Below are 14,169 nucleotides of genomic sequence, written 5' to 3'. Positions count from 1 at the left end.
AAGAAGAGACAGAACAGTAACAGCATAAAGCCACCAATTCAAAGGGAAAACATTTTGTTGAGGTACACCAGCAGGTCACGTTTTCTCCATCAGCACCACTGACACTTGGGGGCAGATAATGCTTTGCCGGGGGGCTGTCCTGTGAACTACAGGATGTTAGTGGGATCCCCGGTCTCCATCCCCGAGACGGCAATAGCATTGCCCCCTCCCATTGTGTGACAACCAGAAACGTCAACACACATGGCCAAGCATCCCCTGGGGGTCACAACTGCCCCCAGCTGAGAACCGCTGGTTTAGGACAATCTTTGGAACGTCTGGTACAGTTTACTAATTGGCAATTTTGAAACATCTCCACGTGTTATTTTTTTCTCCTTGGTACTACTAGTCATGATCTACTGATGACAAATGACACTAAAACAATTTGTCAACCCCATACGAAATGGAGGCACAGGAACAAAAAAAAGACACGGCTTCTGAAGCAAGTGATAAGGGGACAGTGCACACAGTGAGTCTGAACATCACAAGGTATCATTGCCATCCCGTTTCAAAGCACACACAGCAGTGAAGTCCAAGCGACATTTTCTTCACTTTTTCAATGAATCCCAGCAGGTTCTTAAAGACTGGCTTACTCTTTCCTGCGGGCCGACTTCCGTTTTTCTTCGTTAAGTTCATGAGCAGCATCGCGAAGCTTCACCTCTGACCCAGGGACACTGGCGGGGATTATGTCCAGCTGAAGACTTTTACTCTGTGGAGGAAGAGAGCCAATGAACTTGAGTTAATTAGATCCGGGGAGGACATGAGGAAGAACACCATGGTTTATTCCGTTTGCACAGAGCAATTTACCGATTTGTTGGAATCTGAAGAAATCCCCAGGGCTTTCTCCAAAGAGGTCCTGTACTTCTCCATCCGCAGAGAGAAATCCCTGTACCTCTTATCCACAGCAGTGACACATTTTTTTATCTCTGCTGCATGGGCATGCCCTTTTTCACAAAAGCCATCAGCCAGCTGTATCAATAGCTTCACTCTCTCTTTGGTTTGCTGCGGAAACAACAACAGGAAAGTATTGTGAGGCAAATGAACTCAACTGCCAGAACCGGAGACACAGTGGCAACTTGCCTACAACTCTGAGCTCCCGACAGGGAAAAACTGCTGGTCAGAGAAATGTCCCCTGAAGCTCCAAGTCCACCAATTCACCCCCTGATCCCGGCCTGGCCGCTTCCCCACAGAGAATGGCATGTTTACGACCGCAAAAACCAACCCGAATCTAGCCCTTCTCTTGGCGTGGCTTCATCTGGTGGACGCCCGAGAGACACCTGTGGAAGGGATACATATGTGTCTCCCGTGGCCCCCACCGCTGCTCCCTGCCCGTTCGTCCCCTGCGCCCACGGGGATGGAAGGCCCGCTGAGATCCTGGCAAAGGAACCCCCACACCGCAGACACTCGGTGAAATCCTTGAAGTGACTCTGCACTGCACATTCGTTTCTTTTTCAATTCTCGGTAGAAATGAAGGAAAGATCGCTAGCCAGGAAATGATCTTTAGAGAAGCATATTAAATGCTCTTCACTGTTTTAGAACTCCCTCTCAAAAATTATTTCATTTGTACGTGTACTTAGAAAAGATACTTCAATTAAGTTAAACACAACCGCCTTGGTTTTCATACAGTTAAGGAGAACCACAAAACATTGGTTTAATATCTATGGCAATAACGTCCCTCAAAACTCTTGAGTTTTCAACACCTGTTTTCATCACATCCATTGGTTACTAGAGCAAGGCTTCCTTCGACAGTCCTGCTGGCATTTCAGACGAGTACTCTTCCTCTTCCGGAAGGGAACCTGATTTTCTCCACTAACCTTTATCTAGGAAATCTTTACGACCAACACTCAGGAAGGTGACTTTAAAAATCCCCAAAAGGTGCACCGGAGAGCAGGGGCCTCAAAGTAAAAATCCCCAAAAGGATAAAGGTCAGGGCTCAAAATCTGGATAAATTTTCCTAGTTTGCACAGGAAGTCTGAGGCAGCATGTCCTCGGCGACCTGCAAGGGCAGCTGTAGAATCCTCGGGCTGCGCATGCACACCCCGGGCAACCTGCATCCAGCCCCGTGCTCCAGGCACATGCCCGGTCTGTGCTTCCTTGCACCATGGTCCCTCCTGCCTGGAATGCTACTCTGTGGCTCCCTAGTGTCTTTGCTCAACCAAAGGCCACCTTCTCAATAGGCCCTCCCTCCCTGAGTCCCTTAAAAGTACAAGTCACCTTCCTGCCCCAACTATCCTCACTGGGCCTGCTCCACTCTCTCCCGGGACACGGGTCACCTGCCACAAGGATACAGTTGACTTACTGCTGTTACCGTATGCCACTATCTTATTAGAATGTAACCACCACAGGCCTGGGATATTTGGGGTTTTTTGCTTACTAATATCTTATTCACCTTTCGTGTGCCTGGCACATAGTAGACAGTCACCAAATATTTACTGAAAATTAAGTTAACGTTAGGTTTTACGGGAAAATAGGTATATGCTTGTACCTTTAATGGGGTATGGCAGTTACTCTGAACAGGCATTAATACTTAAAAAAAAAATGAAAACAGAACTCAGATATAATAATCTCCTGTGGAAAAAAATGGTTATTGCAAAATTCTATAAAAGCTGTTTATTAGAAAAAGTCAGCAAAACTTAAAACACCCTGAAGCTTTTAGGACTTTCATCTGGTGTGGAAATGGGCTCAAGTAGAGTGAGCTAATCAACCAAACCATATGATCTATCAACACAGCACCTTTCTGGATATGCTAAGACGAATTATAAACCAAAGACCTAAAAAGTCAAAGTTTCACAAGTGGAACCATAAATTCCAAAAGGGACTTAACTTAGAACCATTATTAAATTTTAATATCAAAGAGAATATAAGAAAGGCAGGACTGTTTAAAAACTGGGTTGCCTGGAGGCACCTGGGCGCCTCAGTTGGTTAAGCCTCTGACTCTTGGTTTCGGCTCAGGCCATAATCTCACGGTACCTGGGACCCCTCATCGGGTTCTGTGCTGACAGCGTGAAGCGTGCTTGGGGTTCTCTCTCTGCCCCTCCCCGGCTCTCTTTCATCTCAGAATAAATAAGTAAATAAACTTAAAACAACAAAAAAAATTGGGTTGCCTGGATGAGGTTACACTGCTGGGTGTCAATATACTAATGTGCTGAGAAGCACAGAGAAGTTGCATTGTGCCACCATGAAAGCATTTCTTCTCTTCCACCGTCCAAGCGCCACCGGTGAAAGGGTACTGCAAGTTATGTGTAGTGTCTCTTCAAGGAGTCAAGAAAACTGTTTCATATTTTAAGCACTGGGGTCATAGGAGTGAAGATAAAACAAAACAAAAAAACAATGCAGCTTGCCTACATTCAAAGAGAAAACAAAACACTGAAAAACTATAGGAAGATGTCTGCATAACACACGTCACAAAATAGATGAGTTGAATGCATGTCACGCCAACAGGCGGATGCTGATTAGGACACTAGATGCAGCAGGAAGGTGGGCTAGAGACAAAGCCTGGTGGCTTACAAACTTCATTTAAACAAAAGACGCCAATCAGGCAGTCAAGGCTTCTTGAAGATGTGTGGCCAAGCCTGTCCCTCAAAGATGGCAACCCTCCCTCCACCATGTCTATTTGTCTTACTACTTCACAGTAGATGTATATATATTTACCCCAACTAGAAACTGCAGTCCATGAGCCCAGCACCCAGAGCAGTTCTGGCACACTGCAACCGCGTGATTAATAATGATGGGGTGAATGGTATGATAAAAATTAAGGATGATGAGGGGCGCCTGGGTGGCGCAGTCGGTTAAGTGTCCGACTTCAGCCAGGTCACGATCTCGCGGTCCGTGAGTTCGAGCCCCGCGTCAGGCTCTGGGCTGATGGCTCGGAGCCTGGAGCCTGTTTCCGATTCTGTGTCTCCCTCTCTCTCTGCCCCTCCCCCGTTCATGCTCTGTCTCTCTCTGTCCCAAAAAATAAAATAAAAAATGTTGAAAAAAAAAAAAAAATTTAAAAAATTAAGGATGATGAATCTGCTAAGTCACGAGCTCTCAATACATTTTTATTTTAACTGATTTTTTTTAATGTTTATTATTTTGAGAGAGAGAGAGAGAGACAGAATACGATCAGGAGAGGGGCAGAGAGAGGGGGAGACAGAATCCGAAGCAGGCTCCAGGCTCTGAGCTGTCAGCACAGAGCCCGACACAGGGCTCGAACCCACGAACCGTATGATCATGACCTGAGTCGAAGTCGGACACTTAACCCATGGAGCCACCAAGCACTCCTAATTGGTATTTTTAAAATGCATGCATAGAAATCAAAACTTCAAAGGTAAAAAGGATACAAAGTGAAAAGTCTCCTTACTCCACCTTCCTATAAGGTGTCTCAATGATCAGCTTCATGTGTTACCATTCTAGACACGTTTTATTATACAGAGGGGTGTACGTATGTATGTATGTATGTATTTCTCTCTTTGTACCTAAATGCTTGTACACACAAACCCTGCTCTGCACCCAGCATTTTTCGTTTAACAACTCTCAGACATCCTTCACTATTGGAACACGAGCAGTACGCTTGTTTTAGGCTTGGCGCTGCACAAGATTTCCATGAGCTAATGTGCTCCCACTGAATGGACTTTCATGTTGTTTCCTAACAACATGTTGTTTCATGTTCTTTTCCTAAGCCAGGAAAAAACTGCAAGTGTCTGAGCGTGTGTAGCTAGTCTAGTTTCAAGATGTGGGACGGCTGGGGCAGAAGGGATGTCCATCTGTGACACTGAGCGGTTAACGTGGTGACACATCCCCCCCCATCCCCAGAGGTCGACTCCATTCACCAGCCCCCTCCAAGGTGCAGCCCCCCCCATCCCCAGAGATCGACTCCATTTACCAGCCCAGCACCCCCCCAAAGGTGCAGCCATAACCTTTTTGGTATCTGCCAATACCTGGGTGAAAACAGAACACAGCATACTTCTGATTTATAGTTTTCTTATTTTAGGTAAATTTGATAATTTCATATATTTAAAAGCCATTTAGAATTCCTTTCCTGGGAGCCCTCTTTAATATCTCTTGTCCATTTTCTTGTTTACTCTTATTGATTTGTAAAAGCTCTTTACGACTGAGAAATCAGCCCTTTGTGATAGGAATTGCGTATTTATCCTCCCTATTTGCTTTCTTTCACTTATGCTGGCCTACCCTTTAGAAATTCATACATTTTTGTGTATGTGATTTTATCATTTTTTAGAGCTTTGGGTTCTGTGTCCCGTTATTTTTTCTAGTCATTTCAGGTTTTCATTGTTGATACATTTACCTTGCTATCAAGGTGGGATACGAATCCAACTTAGTTTTTCTCTAGAACGCTGCTCAACGCTATGAAAAAAAAGCCTTTCTGCATCTTTTTAAATGAAGTATTACAAAAGTTTTCATCCTTACTGTTCTTTCTAGAGATTGTTACAAAAACAGATTTTATTTCAAAAGCATACAAATATTATTAATTTGAACAACCTCAGCAGTGGGCAATCAGGGGTTTGTAGAAAAATAAAGGCAAACTGCATTCCTGAGTCCACGTGTCAAAGAATCTTTACTCACCATGTTCTTAGGTAAGGAAAAACCCAGGGAGGATGCACATTCAAGGGTCTTAAGACACTTTCTAGCAAATGAAGGCTTTTGGCGCTGGGGACAGTGGTGACCGGGATGCAGGAAGTGTGTGGGAAGGAGGAGGAAAGTTCTGCGTCTCGGGCCGCGCGGGCCTCCCACTCCACTGCGCTTGCGGAAAAGTCACCTGGGAGCTTGTTTACAGACACTCATCTTCAGGCCTCACTCCTAAGCAGCCTAAGTCAGTAAGTCTCGAATAAGGACAGAAATTGGCTTTTAAGTAAACACGCGTGACTTGGATACAGGTGGTGCCTGTGAAGCACTCTGAGAAATTATTCCATCGGGAGCTGCAAAGGAATCAAGCTGAGGCTTCATGGTGAGACAGTGACAAAAAGGCTTTACTTCCATTGCACTAAATGTGTTACAACACTGACCACTGTAACAACTAAACTGGAGGACGGTCACATCAAGAGCAACAGATTCTCTCCATGACACGGGTAAAACGGTTTCTTAGAAGAAACTATGAGGAGGGGCAGAAGGCGAGCAACAGACATCCCCAGGCATGAGCAGGTGTGGTCTGATGAAGAGAAAGGAAGCCAGAAACCCATGGGAATGAGATGCTAAGCGAAAAAGCGAGAGGTTTTCTTTTCCAAATCCACTAGTTCCTCTGGGCAAAACGGATCCAGCAGACCCGGTGAGAGAGACGGCAAGGTCAGGTGTTACACCGGTGATTTTAGATGCTTATTTTTATAAAACACAAGAGCCAAAGCATGCCCCTGTTGCTCACTGTGTAACAACCACACCCCACATCTGAGGAGGAGGGAAATTCAGGAATAAAAATTCCCTTTGAACACACCCTACTGGTGGAACATGGCTGCCATGCGACTGCACCGCAGACAGTGACGTTCACGTGAGCTTCTGCGCGCACGGCGCCCCCTGGAGTCGTGCGGTGACCAGGCTGTTTGGCTGTGCAAATGGTCTGCAGAATGCAGCGTTAATGGAAATTTAGCTTAGTGAAGAGGAACAACTCTTAAATCTATCTCTGAGTGGCATCTTAGGCATTTTCTTAATACCTTTATAATCAAAGGCTATTCAAAAAAACCAAATTTGTAACGCACACAACTGTAACTTACCCTCCCACTGTTAACAGAAACAAGAACTACACAGCCAAGGGTGTGCTGTATCTCGGGGAAGCAAAAGACATGATGCTTACCTGCAGAGGCAGGCAGGCCAGCTCTCCTCAAATGAGTGGGTGGGCGCCTTCCTCTGGGTGCCCACGGCCCCCACGCTGGGTGCAGCTGTCACTGCCAGACTGCCTGAGCCCTGCCCACCCCCAAATGCTCATGGTGTCCCCACCCAGTGCCAGGTCTCACCGAGCCCCGCAGTGGTCAGTCTGCCTGCAGCCACCCTGGACCGTGAGCTCCTCCAGAGCAGGGAACAAGGGTTCCCAGAGCCCAGCGGCCCGAGGGTGAAGGGAAGGAAATCAACTTACAGCGTGTGGGTGGGCGGGAGCAGAGGGCAGTGAAGAATACCAGGAGTCAGAAATGGTTACAGAAAACATAAAGAAGTACAACTAAACATAATACAAAATAGCTGTTGTCACTCTCGAGGATTTAAAAATTCCCACTGATGGTTTCCGCAGCTACCTAAAGGGCCACACAAGAAAATCCTGTTTTACTTATACATGAATACTTCTTTTTAGCCAAACTACTATCCAGCTAAATCCTTTCTTTCTAGTGTGAAATTTGAATTAACTTGCAACTTTTAAGAAAAGTCTACCATGAAGAAAAAGAAGCACTTCTGAAAATATGACAAAGAACGGAATTCAAAACTTTGAAAAACAAAAACAAAAACACCACGGGTTGAGAAAGGAACCCCAAAAACCCCCAAACTGTTTTGAGGTAAAAAAAAAAAAAAAATCAGCCTCTGCAAGCATATACTTTAACTGGGAAAACATTAATGTCAGTATGAAGAGTCTTACATTTTTGCATAAAAATGTGTATTTACTCACATCTGCTACATAAGCCACGTATCTAATTCTTTTTTGATTTGCAGGAGGAAAATGAAGACATCTCCGTTTTATAAGCCTATGGACAACCACGAGAGAGAGGGCACCGAGGTAAACACTGCCACGGGACTGGGCTGGTGACAGCAGCGTCCCTGTAGCAAGTGTCACCGACTAGAGACCTCGAGACGGGGAAAGGAAGCCCCCGCAGGACACACCCAAGCCAGGTCGGTCACACCAAACAGGGTTTCCTAAAAATAGCAAGTACTTAGAAAAGACCTTGCAAAAGAAACCAGAAAGAAAACAAAAAGAAAAAGGAAAAGGACAAAAGAGACGACACGAAGGAAGGTATCTGCAGAAATCCGAAGACCCAAGGGAGACAAGAGGTAAAGGGAGGGAACTGGGAAACGCAGAGAGAAGAGTCCCCTATGTTAATGTAGGACAAGCCACTGGGGTCCCTCTGTATCTCCAATTTTGGATACGGTATGAAACAATTTCTTTGAGCAATACCTTATTTACACGGAGTATCCTGTGGTGGGTTATTCTGGAAAGCCCTGCTGTGTGGGCGGGTGACGGAACAGACGGCCACCACCAACCTGGACCTACCTTCGCGGTTATCTGAAACTCCTCGTGCTCTTTCAGGAGCTCTTGTGTGTGCTGTATGCTGGAACCCGTGGACGTATGTGTGGAAAGGTAGAACTCTCCGTTGTCATGGATCCACTCTAAAGCCTAGAGAGGGAAGGAATGGAGATGTTCACGGCTCAGCACTGGCAAAGAGAGTCCCAGTTCTGTCGTATCTCACTCAGATGTGATGTCACAAGCCAGCGCTGGCACACACGTAGAGTGCTCCCACAAAGAGAGACAGGCTTCTGAAGTAAGCACTGTAATTCCAAAATTAAAAGAAAAAAAAAAAAAAACACCTGACATTCTGGAAGGTTGTAACCATGTCACTTCTGTAGCAATGATTAAAGTGTTCAAGAGGTTCTTGGGTGCCTGGGTGGCTCGGTCAGTAAGCATCTGACTCTTGATTTCTGGCTCAGGTCACAATCGCGTGGTTCGTGGGATCGAGCCCTGAGTCGAGCTCTATGCTGACAGTGCCGAGATTGGGATTCTCTCTCCCCCTCTCTCTGCCCCTCCCCTGCTCACACTTTCACAGGCTTTCTCTCAAAATAAATAAATTTTTGAAAACTGTAGAAGATTTTGTATGTGCTGTTTGTAATCTCTGGGCCATCCTCTGTGAGCTGCTGGTCTTAGAGCAGAAACGTCACTGTCTCTACTAGATACATCACAGCACTTATAGCATTTTAGAAAACACGAAAAGGAAAGCACGACCCAGACAGATTATTTGCCGTGCAGCTTCCTGAGTGGGGCTGTCACTGCTGTCAGGCCTGGATACGGCTGCCCTGCCTCCCCCTGCCGACTGGGGAGGGGGATGTACAAAGAGGCACAAAGACAAGTGAGGGCAGGGACACCACGCTTAGAAAGGGAGGTCAGCACATGTGGTGTCCAGGCCGAGAGAGGCTGGCTGCGAAGCAGGGGTGGGGCTCAGGAACTGGTGCAAAGCAGGGGGCTCAGAAGAATGGGGAGAAGCTCAGCAGGCGGAGAGGTGCGCACCACAGCCCCAGGCTGATAGAGCTGGCCTGCGGGGGAAGCCGGGGAGAGAGGCCAGGGGTGAGGCCGGGGAGGGCAGGAGGGCCTTGGAGGTCACAGGCACAGCCTGGACTTTTGTGGGAAAGCTAATGGGGCTGCTGTGAGGAAAAGGAACTGCAGTGGACAGTGAGTAGAAGAGGCAACACTGGTCGGCAAACTGGTTCAAAGGTTTGGGCAGGACACGGCTAGGGTTTCCATAGCACGAGGGCTCTGGACGTGAAGGGGGAGGACAGGTCTGACACGTTAGGTGGGAAGTCCGCACCTATTGGACTCACGAGGGAGTGAAGGTGGGAAACTGGGGAAAGATGGGAAGGAGCTCTACATCCTGAAAGGTGAGGGGGTGGGGGGGGGGGACACACCCCGTAAGACGAGGAGGCTCAGGGGATACACTGTGTAAGATGAGGGGGACACACCCCATAAGACGAGGAGCGGGGGTCAGGCATCGTGAGTCCACTTCTGTTCTCAGGAAGGCCCCAGTGGAGACACCACGGAGACAGCTGGGATTTGTAAGTCTGGACGCCGGAAAAGGAGGTCAGGGCTGGGAGACACCCACAGAGGAGATAAGAAGATGGGGAAGAGAAACAAGGGCAAGCCCCAGACTGAGCCCTGGAAAATGCCAACATTCAGCTGCAGAGATAAGGAACAGGGGACAGCAGAGAGCCTGGGAAAGCAGCAGAAGAGACAGGAGGCAACCAGGAAGTCCAAGGGCCGGACTCGCCCAGAGACAGAACCGCGGCCGGAGTCCCCCCTCCGAACCCCCACCAGGGACGCTGCATCCAGGTGACCTCAGGGCTCCGTCCTGAGAAGCGCAGACACTGGTGGTATAACTACTGGGTTTTACCCCAGGATCATGGCAGAGAAGAGAACCCACAGGGCCACGGGGTCATCGTTTGCAACGGCCTATGCTTAATGATCTCATTTTTGGCCAATGAGCCAACTTTAGGAAAAAGCAACAACACATCTATTGTTTTTCTCCATTAAAATAGTTATTTACAATTTTGTTCTCTGTAGCTGATTGCTTGCCTTTTAACAGAGAAACAATAAAGAAAGATATAGGAGAAAAGACTAGGAAACAATCTCTAATTAAAAACAAATCAGGCCCCCATGCATCTGAAATATGGTGGAACGATTATCAAATCAAATGTTAAGAAAATGTAATTTAAGCTCTGAAAAATACTACTGCTTGCCCTTGTGCTGGGAATATGATAACTACACCTGGTGAAACCAGCAGAGAAAGACTGAGATAGGATGCCAGGTCCATGGACCATGAACTTCAGCTTATCAATCTCTGGGGAACTGATCCCCAGAGCACCCAGCCGCCCTCTGGAGACCAACACTGACCAAAATGAAAGAAAATCCCTAAGTGGGAAATCGTGCTGAGGAATATTCGATCTTTCTTAAGCTAAAAGATTTAACTGACTGCCTTACTCTGTGACAGGCACAGGTGAATTTAGAAGACCGCCCATGTGTGGTGTGGTCACCAGGGACCACAGCACTGAAGAGGCGCCTTGACCTGCAGGACAGGAGAAGGCTCAGACAGGCGTCCTGAGAACCAGCCTTCTGTCCTCTGTTCCCTCCTGACGCTCCAAATTCTGGACAAACGGCTATGGATTCCTATGCTCCAGTTAAGGCCAAGGAAAAGTAACAGGAATCTTAGCTCAAGTTAGGGGTCAGACAGACTTTACTCTAAAACGATCTTCCGTGACTAACCATTCAGGCAGAAACCCTTATCTCAAAATGACTTCAGAAGACAGAAACTCTAAACAGATTTTTTTTTTTTTTTTTTAAGTAGGTTCCATGCCCAACCTGGGGCTTAAATTCACAACCCTGAGATCAGGAGTCGCATGCTGTATCGACTGAGCCAGCCAGGGGCCCCCTAAACGTATCGTCTTTGGGGCACTTGGGTGGCTCAGTCAGTTGAGCACACGACTTCGGCTCAGGTCATAATCTTGAATTTGTGAGTTCAAGCCCCATGTCGGGCTCTGTGCTGCCAGCTCAGAGCCTGGAGCCTGCTTCAGATTCTATGTCTCCCTCTTTCTCTGCCCCTCCCCCACTCGTGCTCTGTCTCCATCTCTCTCTCAAAAATAAACATTAAAAAAAATCGTCTTGATATCTCTACATTAGCCAACTGCCTGAACATTTTTTTATTCTACTGAATTCTTAGAAATTCTGTCACACTTTATTTTAGCTTAATTTACCTGAAGAACAAAATTTTATGTTGAAAATATAAATATAGCAATATAAAAAAAACACCCACTATAATATTTATACAAGCACAGACCTGGATTCTACAATGATTTAAAAAAATTTTTTTAATGCTTGTTTATTTTTGAGAGAGAGGGAGAGAGACAGAGTGGAAGTAGGGGAGGGGCAGAGAGAGAGAGAGAGAGAGAGAGAGAGAGAGAGAGAGAGAGAGAGAGGAGGAGACACAGATTCCGAAGCAGGCTCCAGGCGCTGAGCTGTCAGCACAGAGCCTGACACGGGGGCTTGAACTCACGAACCACGAGATTATGACCGGAGCCAAAGTTGGATGCTCAACTGACTACGCCACCCAGGCACCCCAACAATGATCTCTGAATCATCGTCATAGTTACGACTCGTACTTGCTGGCCCTAAATACGAGGTAATGGCACTAGAGGCAGGCTATGTGGCATGCTTGCTGGGAGCCCAAATCACAGTTTTACAGGGTTGTGGGTTTTCTTTTCATAGCAAACTTATTTAAAAGGCACGACTGGTCTCATCATTTGAAAGTGGTTTTCAACATGGCTGCAACGTCCAAAGCTGCCCAGCTGAGGACAGAGGTGTAAACGGAGGGTGGAGAGCAATGGGGAGCCCGGGGTCGTGACCGACCTGCTTGGCACTTCGTTCAAAGACGACATACTGCTGGCACTGGTCTAGCCGTCTCTTCCTCATGGTCCAATAATGCAATACCCTGTTCTCCCGCTGGAAGAGTTCATTCAAGATATCTAAGAGGATAAAGAGGAAGACGAATGTTGGCGCTTGCAATCAACGGAGACACTTGCAAAATCCCGTTCATGTTTATTTACAGACTTCATGCAAATGTCAACGTAAGACAGAGCATTCAGTTAAGAGAGCCACGCTTGCCTCCCCCATGTTCTAAATGAGCATGTCAACCAGACCTCTCCTTATTCTCTTACCCCAACTTATTATCTTAGGATGGAGGTCACTGGAAATTTAAGGCTGGCTGGATTAACGGGATAAGCTATTGTGTCTCCTGCTGGGACAAACTGACAACGGCCGACAAAACTTCGGTATTAGGCATTTCATTCAACAACATTCAAACCTTCCTGTGAAGGAACTTAGTACAAAGGATGTATTGCAAAACGGTGGAGTACTAGAAGAAAACAACGTTTTGGTCTTTCTTTCTTTCTTTCTTTCTTTCTTTCTTTCTTTCTTTCTTTCTTTCTTTCTTTCTTTCTTTCTTTCTTTCTTTCTTTCTTTCTCTTTCTTTCTTCTTCTTTTGTTTTTTGTTTTTACAAAGACAAAAACAAAACCATAAACCATAAGAGAAGCAGGGACGTGACAACAGAGAAGCATGGAGCCAGAAAGGCCAAAAAACCCCGATTACATAAAAATTATAAAATGTCATAACCAAACATAAACCATCGTAAAAACATAGCACCAATTAAAAATCCAGTTAACATTACTGGGAAATATAAAACACAGAGCTAGTGTACTTCCCAGTAAACAGGAAAAAGATGAACTGTCTGTTAGAAAAATGAGCAAAGCATATAAACATGGAGTTTGTGATTTCTAAAATGTGGCCACTAAATACACAGAAACATGTTTAACTTCACTCCAACGACGGGACCATCTTCCACCATGTTCCTGGCAAGGACTGTGTCCTCCCATATGCTGGGAGGCTGGGGAGCAGAGGGTACAGGCACCAGTGACCCCGCATTACTGACCGGATACAGGGCACAAGCCTTGCAGTGAACACTCTGGCAACAGATAACGACACTGGAAGTGTGTACGGCTGCGAACCAGGAATTCGATTGTTCAAGCCTTCGGATGTACGGTGCTTACACGAGCGGTATGTATCAGGTGCACAAACACCAAGGCACCGTTTGGAAAAACTGAACAGCAACATCTGGGGGTCAGGTTAAGCCAACTATGAAATCATTATACTGCACATTAAAAAGCATACAGCAGAGCTTTAAATTCTGATACAGAACGAGGACTAAGTTGTATTGACAGTGGTGACCAGTGGCTATGGAATTAGATAATTTATATACATTTGCACACTCAAAACAATTTTTACAGGGAGTCTGTTTTACTCCAAAGGTTTATAAAACACACGAGAAACTTTAGGAGAAGATTCCAGAGACTGAAACTGCAAATCAAATAAAAGGTGTCTAGATTATAACTTAATTAACATTAGGAAACTGTAAAAATATTAAGCGGTCCACAAATATTTCAGGGTTCCCGAGAGGCTGAGCCACTTTGCGACAAACCAGAACCCGTGAGCAGCGCTTACCTGGCAGCTCAGGGGTCAGGCTATACGATCTTTACTGAAAAAGTAAACTAACGTAGCAATGCAAATTAACGCTTTGAAATCTGAAGCCAGTCAGAAACATAAGCTACCACTGAAATGAAAATATGACACATGAAAATGAATGTGAGCCAATCAGTCTTTTCCAGTTCCTTCTTTCCACCACCCCCTGCCTGGGGCAGGACTGATTTGGGGCGCGTGAGCAGCAGGGCAGGGAACCACCCCTGCGGGGCCTGGGAGGGGAAACTGCCCGGCCTTCCTCAAGCGCCTGAGGGTTGTCTGGGGTCACGCGGTCTCTTCTGGCACCATCGCCCTTACGTGGGTCTAATGCACCATCCCACACGTGAACCCAATGAGAGAAACCAAACATTTAGTTTTTAATTCTCCAGAGCACCCA

The 14,169-nt window shown here is 46.3% G+C and overlaps 1 protein-coding gene across 6 annotated transcripts in view; it reads right to left on the bottom strand.

The window, feature by feature from the left end:
• TRIO (trio Rho guanine nucleotide exchange factor) overlaps positions 1-14,169 on the bottom strand; it is a 357,996-nt gene that overhangs the window by 109,293 nt on the left and 234,534 nt on the right. For all 6 annotated transcript variants that reach the window (XR_009257727.1, XM_058715900.1, XM_058715891.1 and 3 more), the window contains exons 20-23: positions 12,110-12,225; positions 8,216-8,338; positions 844-1,038; positions 630-745 (exon numbers count right to left, since the gene is read on the bottom strand). Coding sequence is in view for 5 of the 6 variants with exons in the window: in XM_058715900.1 (XP_058571883.1) it covers positions 630-745; positions 844-1,038; positions 8,216-8,338; positions 12,110-12,225 (550 nt within the window). In the remaining variant the exon portion in view is untranslated. The remainder of the gene's footprint in view (positions 1-629; positions 746-843; positions 1,039-8,215; positions 8,339-12,109; positions 12,226-14,169) is intronic.

This window comes from Neofelis nebulosa, chromosome 1, assembly GCF_028018385.1.
Source record: "Neofelis nebulosa isolate mNeoNeb1 chromosome 1, mNeoNeb1.pri, whole genome shotgun sequence".
Classification (NCBI taxonomy): domain Eukaryota; kingdom Metazoa; phylum Chordata; class Mammalia; order Carnivora; family Felidae; genus Neofelis; species Neofelis nebulosa.
This window is presented reverse-complemented; position numbering and strand designations above follow the sequence as displayed.